At 42.0% G+C, this 9,556-nt stretch overlaps 1 protein-coding gene across 1 annotated transcript in view; it reads left to right on the top strand.

Annotated features, from left to right (window-relative positions):
* Positions 1-3,404: 3,404 nt before the first annotated feature.
* Positions 3,405-9,556, top strand: part of PELI2 (pellino E3 ubiquitin protein ligase family member 2) — a 9,446-nt gene continuing 3,294 nt past the window's right edge. The window contains exons 1-4 of the mRNA XM_009642197.2: positions 3,405-3,456; positions 4,540-4,661; positions 5,287-5,484; positions 6,184-6,372. Coding sequence (XP_009640492.2) covers positions 3,420-3,456; positions 4,540-4,661; positions 5,287-5,484; positions 6,184-6,372 — 546 coding nt within the window. The 5' untranslated portion in view covers positions 3,405-3,419. The remainder of the gene's footprint in view (positions 3,457-4,539; positions 4,662-5,286; positions 5,485-6,183; positions 6,373-9,556) is intronic.

Here is a 9,556-nt window from a genome sequence, read left to right as displayed (position 1 = left end):
GCGCTGTGTCCTGGTTCATGTTTCCACTCTCTGTAGCTGTCTTCCACAGTTTGCACTGCAAGCGTTGGCCTAGAGGGTCTGATAGCCCTGAGAATGGGAGAAGGAATAGTCTGGTAGCCTCTGGCAATATTTTGGTGCTCAAGTGATGCCAAACCACAGCTGACGAGGTTTCCATTATTTAGATAACCCATCAGGTTTTAATTATTCTCAGTAATCTGATTGTAGGCAGTCGGAGGAGAGTTACATGAGGGCTGTTTTGTGCTGCCCTGTGGTACATGATGGCAAATTCCACGTTATCTTTATTGATCCACAGACTAAAACCTTACTGTTGATCAAGCGTTGCTTGAATAGACAGTCCTTGGAGTTTTCAGTTTTCTTTTCAAATGTGTTTTCCTGGCTTTTGTAGAACACTGCCAAGGATGCAAGAGCTGAAAAGGGAAGGGTAATGCCTGGACCACAGGATTATCTTGAGGCCCCTCCTTGGCTGCTGATAACATGTATTATCTTGGGCAAATCACTTTTCTTTTTTTTTTTTTAATCTGTCTTCCCCTCTGTAGAATGGGATAGTAGCACTGCATGACTTCAGTAAGGTAACCATAGAAAGGAATGTGAGAAGCGTAGAATGGTGGCTATTAGTAACACCCTGGTCCATGGGACCCGAAACAGGGAAAAGGGATGGCAGAGGTCTTTGTTTTCTTGGTCAGGGTACCATTACTAACCTGTGAGGACGTAATCCATTGGGTTAGAGCTGGTTTCCCATGAAAATGAGGGAGATACCCAGTTTGCAAAAAGGCTGCCACCTTTTTCCTTCAGCTTTGAGAGTGTTGCCATGCCTTCTCTTTGAAGGAAAATGTGAGAAATGTTGTGTTGGTGACTTATTCTGCAGTTTTTCTGGAAACAAACTGGGAAATTTTGAAGATTGCAAACACAGAATAGCTTCTTGGTTTATGCTTTCTAAGCTTATAACCAAGCAGAAGCACAAGTAGATGCTTACCAGAAGTGAGGCACATATGGAAAATGTGGGGAGACTTAGACAAGGGGCAGTAAAGAAGTTCAGAAGGCATTGGAAGAGCAGTGTTCAGGCTGCCTAAATACCAATTTTCTTGACATTTTCCATAATAAAAGGAAAATTACTGTATTTTCATGCATGTAACTTAACAGTTAATAGGTGGTTTAAATCACCATGCATGTACTCTACCTGCTCCCTCCACACAGACACACTTCGTTCATTAACCGTGCAGGTTATTTGCATATTCAGTGGATGCACGATGGAGTTTCACATGGGAGCAGTCCTACCCCCTGTTCTTCTAGCTCTTTTCTGAAGAGAACATGAAGAGTAATGTACAAGTGAGCATACTCTTTTAAAGAGTGTTTGAAAATATTACTTAAAGCACTAACCGGGAATGTTCTTGTTTCTTGAAAGCTGGAAACAACGCAGAAATGGGTGCTCTTGTCTTCCCTGCTTACTTGTCCTGCTCAGTTCCCTGGCAAACATCTCCTGCTGGTCTGCTTTAACAAAACAGCTTCACAACCTGCTGCTGCAGGGATTTGAAACTTGCAGGTGTTCATCTGCTTTTGGAAAGTTGTCCTGGACATCTCATATGATCTGTTCTTATGTCCTGTACTTGGCTCTGGGAATACGCTTTTTTCTTTTTCCTCACCCTACTTGTTCTGCTGTGTTGTGTGTGCGTGGGTTCTTTTCCTTAATGCAGTTCGGTAGTGGAATCGGTGTACAAATGCTACAAATGTGACATACAGATCAGGTTACTTCACATAATAACAAAAAGAACGTGCTAACGCATTCTGTCTGGCATCTCCCAAAGTCTGTATGCTGCTAAAAATGAAGGTTTTCTTCAGAGTTCAGTAACTCATCTGTTGATGATGCATCAGCTGGAGTAGAACCTGTTCCTTCATGGTTTGGCTGGACAAGAATGGGTTGATTATACCTGTTCGTACCACTACAAGGAACAAAACCATGTAGCCAGTACCTTGAATAACTACAAGTTTATATAAGAACCAGGTACATTCAATATGAAGAATTGATTTATTTTTTTTTTTCTGAAGAACGGGCCTTCAGAAGATGCATGGTCCAATTCTCCCCATCATCAGAGTGAAATTCTGTTGAAGTCCAAGAGTCTGCAGCTGTTAAATTATCTGCTGGCAGGTTGTCTGGTTTTGTGTTGTCTCAGGAGCGGGCATTTTTAATAGCACTTCTTTGATTGACAGTAGACACTAGCAAATTGATTGACTGCCTGGCTTTTACACAGCTTTTAGAAATAACCTGTGGTGTAGACAACAGAAGCTGTCTTACGCATCAGTTGGAAGATTTATGGTTTGTTATTGGAAGTAACTTAGTGAAATAATATAGAACATGACACAGTTAACAAGAAAAATCTCAAAATATAGGCTAAAATTATTAAAAAGAATAAACTCTTCTGTGCTGTAGAGGAAAATGGAAGAAAAATGGGTAATAAAGTCTGTAAAGAGTAATTTGAGTAATGGAGCTAGGTCTGTAGTGACTGTAGTCTGACTGCAACATCAGATCAGTTAAAAATTTTGGTGGGTAAATGCTGGTTGCATCAAGTTCTTCATTTGTTGCTGAGCAGCTTTCTTTTCTGATGATCTTAAACACAAAATTTTGAATTGATGTGGAGCATGGGGAAATTGCAGTGTTCTGAAGGGCACTTCGTAAAATAATTTCTAGTGTTGAAATGTAGCACAGGACATGGGACCCGACCCTCTAGAAGGCTTTTTCAAGAGGGGAAAAAAAAAACCCACCAAAACTAAAAAAACCAAATACATAGAATATTTGGTGTTGTATAGACATACTTATGACAAAAATGACATATAGAAATAAAGTAATTACTTTGCTGAAAATATTACATGTAATTTCAGAGATTTTAAAAACCACATAAAAGCTTTGTATATAGATTTTAATGCTTATATCCAAACAGATTCAGATTTCATGTTGACTGATTGGTATGATACAAGGAAGACGGGGAACAAATGAATGTTTTGTCATCCTCTAAGGGAAACTAAGGCAGGTTTTTCTCTAATTGCATCTACATGCTTTGAGAGTGTGATCTGTTTGAGAGACTGCAACAGGAAAAAACTCATTATGAACAAATTTATTTCACGTTCATTATTGATAATCCTTTAAGCAACTTCAGATACAGGTAGAAAATAGTCAAAAGTTATGAATAAGCTTCCTGCTGCTGGTCGGTGCTGAGTCTTAGCAGGAGTTGCATTGATGGGAAAATAAAAGCCTGTTAAAAGTAATATGGTAAAAGGAAGAAGAATATAGCTTTATGTTTTAGCTTCAACATGCCAAGTTACATAAATCAGAAATGTCCCGTATTACACAGTTTTGGGTATTCCAGTAGTCACTTCCTGTGAAAAAATTGAAGCACGTGCTTTTGATGAGGCCTCTCTCAGTATTTCCTTGGCGCTTCTGTGGTAAGCTCATCACGTTTTACACTTGGGTTGAGACCTGTGATATGGTGAAAGTAACCGGATGTGTTACTTAAGACACAAATTTCGACACGTGTTTGAGTTTAACACCACAAAGTAGAACTGAAAGCAGAAGAGATGTATGGGAGAGACCCCTGTACTGTTGCTATCGGTTCAGTTGTGACGAGGGCTCCACAAAGTAGAACTGAAAGCAGAAGAGATGTATAACAACCCCTGTACTGTTGCTATCGGTTCAGTTGTGATGAGGGCTCAGTGTTAACAATATCACTTCCCTTGACTCTTGAATAACGTTTCTTTACAGCTAATTTAGTTTGCAGGGATGTTTGTTAATGATAGAACTATGCATGTCTTCCCATAGCTGGCTTTGGAGAGCAAGAAGCTAAGGGAATGTAACTTCTTGGGGGACAATGAGATCATGTTTAGGGAGGAGGTTATTTTATGTAAATGTAGGTTCCTGATAATGAAGGTAGTTTCATGCGAAGACTCCTCTTAATTTTCTTCTATTTGATCACAAGGTGTCTGTAAATTAATATTCTGTTCCATTCCTTGTTCCTCAGCTCCACTTTCCCCATTATGCTCAGTTGGTGTAACACTGACTTGCCTGTAGAAGCATTGGGAAAGTCTCGCTGTAGGTTTGGTTGGCAGTCAGATCCCTCTGTCTATTTTGTAATGAAGTTTTCTGTTCCAGATGCCTAGTTGTTTCCCACTTTAGAACTTCCAATTTTAGAACTAAAATTTATAGATGTTGAGATAAAAAAATACTGTTTGTCTACTGATCAGCTATGTTTTAGTTCTGCTGAAGAAAGCTTTTTCATTTCTTCAGTCGTGCACATCTGTGATTAGGAATAAATTTAATCATATTGTGGGTTTTACCTTAAAACTCTTCTATTCTGGAACTACGAATTCTGAAAGCGTGAAGGTGGGTAGTTGTTTGTTATGATGTATCAAAATAACCAAGTTCTGGGTCTAAAAAAATTCCTTTATTTTCATGGGAAGCTAACTTGGAACTAGAGCTGTGAATAAAACTTGTCATTTCAAGCTAGTGTTCTCTTCACTTACAAAACGTAGCGGTAAGTAATTTGCTGTGGTTGGATGATGAAATACCAAGGTGCCGATATGTTCATGCTGTTGACAGTACCCTATCAAACAATTCATTGCAGCTGTGTTGGGCAAGCTTGTACGTCGTTTTAGTAAGTGAAAATTTGTCTGGCCACATCAGTGATGTTGTTGTGGTTTAACCCCAGATGGCAACTCAGGCCCCCCCCACCCCAGCCGCTCGCTCACTGCCCCTGGGTGGGATGGGGGAAATCAGAAAAGTGAGAAAACTCGTGGGTTGAGATAAAGACAGGTTAATAGGGAAAGCAAAAGCTGCACGTGCAAGCAAAGCAACACAAGGAATTAATTCCCTGCTTCTCATGGGCAGGCAGGAGGGGCTCAGCCATCCCCAGGACAGCCAGGCTCCATCACGTGTAACGGTGACTTGGGAAGACAAACGCCATCACTCCCAATGTCCCCCCCTTCCTCAGGAATGAAACCGTCCCTGGGTTATCCACAGTTTCCAGTAGAAATCCAAACCATAGCCCCATACCAGCTACTGTGAAGAAAATTAACTATCCCAGCCCAAACCAGCACAGATGTATTTGTGCCTAGGACAAATATGAAAGTACAGATTAGTCTCTGTTTGGATCTTGCCATCCAAAAATTCAGTAGACAGTAGTTCACTGATGTCATCAAACTTGGCAAAATAGAGTCCTTAATGCTTGATATTTCCATGGCTCTTTCTAATTATATCATAATTTTATATTTTTTTTGCAGGTTGGGAGGTCAACGGAAAGCCCCATAGACTTTGTAGTAACAGATACTATTTCTGGAAGTCCAAATAATGACGAAACCCAGATTACGCAAAGCACCATATCCCGTTTTGCGTGCAGGATTGTTTGTGAGAGGAGCCCACCATACACAGCAAGGATTTTTGCAGCTGGATTTGACTCTTCTAAAAATATATTTCTTGGTGTAAGTGCTGCTAATAATTACGTTATGTACGAGCAAGCTCTGGTTTTTTTTCTCCATTATTTTCAAGCCCCCAAATTCCCTTTTACTAGTTGATAACTTACACTGTCGTTAGACTTTTATTGCTGCAGTGTACCAGCCACAGTGTTAAGTAGAAACTGCAGTTTTATGCGCCAGATTTATTACCAGCGTGGACTCATGGTCATAATTGTCTCTAACAATGAAGCTCTGCTTTAGTAACCGTTAGTGGATTTTCTTTAGGTTTGTTTTGATATGTTCTTGATACCCATTGTGATAGAAGCTGCTGTTGCAGTTCTGAGCGCTGAAGACCAAGAGTGCATCAGCCCTGTTACGGAAGAGGATGCGCCCATTGCAAGGGTGTTCCATTACAGTAGTTAGGAGTATGCTGCTGACCTTTGAGGCCTTAACTCGTACCTGACCTGCAATCAGAGGCACTCAACCAAGTGAAAAATAATACTATTTAAGATAGGATAGTAATTGAAGATGCATGAGCAAAAGATGTTGCCGCTCTGGCACAAGGTGTTCTTAAAAACGCTTTTTTGGTAAGTCTATGTCTAAGCACTGCCAGCTGGTGAGGAAATGATGTGTTTTTAGACAGCACCAGTAAAACATTAGTGTGTAAAACTTCAGTCCACAAACTTTTAGACAAACTTTCTTTCCTGGGATGGTTGTCACATGCAGGAAAAAGCGGCAAAGTGGAAAAATCCTGATGGCCACATGGATGGATTGACAACTAATGGGGTGCTGGTCATGCATCCGAAAGGAGGGTTCACTGAGGAGTCTAAACCAGGAGTTTGGCGGGAAATCTCAGTCTGCGGTGATGTGTACACTCTCCGGGAAACCAGATCTGCTCAGCAAAGGGGGAAACTGGTAAGTTGAATGTAACTGGTAGTTAAACCAAGGGATACTTGTTTTCCTGGCATTGAATGGAGGTAGTCATAGGGTGACTGCAGAGTAGTAGCAGTGTCCCTAAGTTGTGGACGCTGAAATCTTCTATGATGATGTGTGTTACAGTAGATTCTGTACTGTTATTCTGTTTCTGCTTATCCAGGAGAACACTCTTTTAAGTTTTGTGCTAATGTCACTCTTCCAACTGAAATACCATGGAGTGTAAAAGCTAAATAAACAATGCTCTTGAATCTCCATCTCTGAAATGTTCTCCTGGGACATGGGGACATCTGGAAGTTACTGCATGGGGAGCTGTCCTTTGCAGTACTATCTTTAAAAGGAAGAGTCCACTTGCAAGCAAAACAAGTTTGGGTAACGCAGCTTCTGTTTGATTTAGCTGCCACTAGGAAGATAAGAGAAGCCCTGCTAATTATATTCCTGGTTTATACTATGAAGCAGGATGGGCTTTGCCTTCACCAAAAGTGAGAGATTTCAGCTGCCACAGGTCTGTAGCACACATTACCAGGAGAGAGGTTCCCATGAAAGAACGTGTCCACATCTCTAGAGAAGATGGAAGAGACTTCCCATAGCTTTCTCACTTTGCCCTTCCCAAGATTTATGGAGCCTAGGAGGAAGAAGGCTATCATCGCTTTTCCTTCTTCCCTCTGCCCTCAAAGAAAAAAAAAGTCAACCACCACCACACAGAAGTAGCCCAGTGAAGTACAGACACAGCTGTTTTCCCCCTTGGAAAGACAAGCTTTCCCAGAAGTCCTCTTCGTCTCTGGGTAGGTTAGAATGCCTGGAAGAGCCTCTGTGATTCCCTTCTCCTGCCCTTCATTAGGGTTCAGGAAGCGAGAGGACATTCAAGGGGCATCTTCGCTGCAACTGAAGATGCCCTGTCTCTTTTGTGATTTTTATTACCCAGGTGCTAGAGTTGAAAGACTGAGAAAGGGTGCATGGCAGGGGGGCAATATCCTTCTCCCCTTCATGCTGAAGTTGCTTTTCTGCTGCTGCCCTGAGTTCCCATTAGCTTGATGGTGTTGCAGAGGTATCCCATGTACTTGCACTGAACTGACTTTCCAGCTTTGCCAGTGGCTTAGCAGAATGCTGACTGCTTAAAGGAGTTAGGAAAACGGAATTTGAACACTTTGTTCTGCTTTCAGTAGACAGCCTGCAGTACATAAATTGCTTTGTCACTTTAATGGTGGCAAACGTTGCCTCGGGGACTGGGACAGATGATGTTGCAAGTGAGCCCTTTGCACGTGGTTGGCGAAACACCTTTTTAGTGCTGCTAAAGAAAGGCAATACTACAACAAATTCCCTTCTCTGCATCCAAAATGACTTGAATTCTCATTTAAATAAAATTACATGGCACGCTGGTATTGATGTGATCAGTATTCGTTGATTGGGTTCATAAAACCAAATGCTCACTGTATAATGAATTGAACACATTGCACACAAGAACTTTTGCTTTGCTGTTTGTGAAGGAATTATCTGAAAAGTGCATCAAATCACGGCTTCTCTCATATCTACTTGAAGCTCTGAATTTTTCTGCTGGAGTACTTTACACTGTAGTAGTCTGTATTGTACCGTGTAGGTGTTTTGTGCAGGGATGATCTGCAGTTAATCTGTGAATTTAACCTGGATTAAAATGTAAATGCCAAATTGGTTGTCATTCATAGTATTCTTAGGCAGACATGAGGATTTGATGTGACCTACTTAACATCCAGGGTATTTTTTTTTTTTTGTCCGAGTGGCATTTTCTACGCTTTCTATGTATAAAGCCAGGCAGTAGGTCTGGTTTTCCTCTTTAATTTCATAAAGAACCTTTTAAATATATATTCACAGAATCACAGAATCGTAAGGGTTGGAAGGGACCTCAGGAGATCATCTAGTCCAACCCCCCTGCTAAAGCAGGCTCACCTAGAGCATGCTACACAGGACTTCATCCAGGCGGGCTTTGAATATCTCCAGAGAAGGAGACTCCACAACCTCCCTGGGCAGCCTGTTCCAGTGCTCTGCCACCCTCAGAGTGAAGAAGTTCTTCCTCATATTCAACTGAAACCTCTTATGTTTCAGTTTGCATCCATTGCCCCTAGTCCTGTCGCTGGACACCACTGCAAACAGACTGCTTCCGTCCTCTTGACTTCCGCCCTTAAGATATTTGTATGCGTTGATGAGATCCCCTCTCAGTCTTCTCTTCTTCAGGCTGAACAAGCCCAACTCTCTCAGCCTTTCCTCGTAGGGGAGGTGCTCCAGTCCCTTTATCATCCTAGTAGCTCTCCTCTGGACTCTTTCCAGGAGTTCCTCGTCTTTCTTGAACTGGGGAGCCCAGAACTGGACACAGTACTCCAGGTGGGGTAAACTGAACCCGGTAGCAATAGCACAAGTTGCTTATATGTTTGTGACACTAAAATAAATTAAAGGATGTTCCAGCAAAGTACAGTGTGCGTTTGGCATAATCCCTTGAAAACACTGTAAGTACCCGCTTTTAGTCAGATGAGGGTAAAATGTCCAGGCAATGCCCGTTGGGGCTGTATTTGCATGGAATACCTCCTTAAATAAAGAGCTTAATTAGCTGGGGTGGGTAATTGTTCGGAAGTTGAGCCTGCGTGGCTTCAGTTGCAGAACTTGTCGCTTGAGAAATTCAACCGGTAATTCACTCTGCTGTTACCATAATCTCCGCAAGTACCTGCGCCCATAGCTAGCGTTGCATTTGGCATTTATCCCTGATGTATCTGTGGAAGAGTTTCAGTGTTGATGAGGTACGCTGTGGGAGTTTATGCTTCTGCAAAATGCTTTACACTTGCCACAAGCCCCCAAAAAAAAAAAGTTATCTGAATGGCAGGACAGCTGGTCTGGCCTGGGTAGCAGATTTTAGTCCAAAAAAGATCTTTTGCTGCGTGAGCAGCCTCTGCCAGTCTACGTGAGCAAAGAATTCCAGGGGAACGGTTTGCTAACACAGCCCTTTGGGAATGGCAAGTTTCCTCTTCAGTCTGTCGTGACTTACCTTAAATGTGACAAAGGCACATGGAGAATCATAGAATAGAATCATAGAATCATAGAATGTTTTGGGTTGGAAGGGACCCCTAGGGGTCACCCAGTCCAACCCCCCTGCAGGAGCAGGGACACCGCTAACTAGATCAGGCTGCTCAGAGCCCCGTCC

Source organism: Egretta garzetta, unplaced genomic scaffold, assembly GCF_000687185.1.
Source record: "Egretta garzetta isolate BGI_Z169 unplaced genomic scaffold, ASM68718v1 scaffold647, whole genome shotgun sequence".
Taxonomy (NCBI): Eukaryota; Metazoa; Chordata; class Aves; order Pelecaniformes; family Ardeidae; genus Egretta; species Egretta garzetta.
The sequence above is the reverse complement of the archived record's forward strand: the minus strand, read 5'-3'. Positions and strand labels throughout refer to the sequence as shown.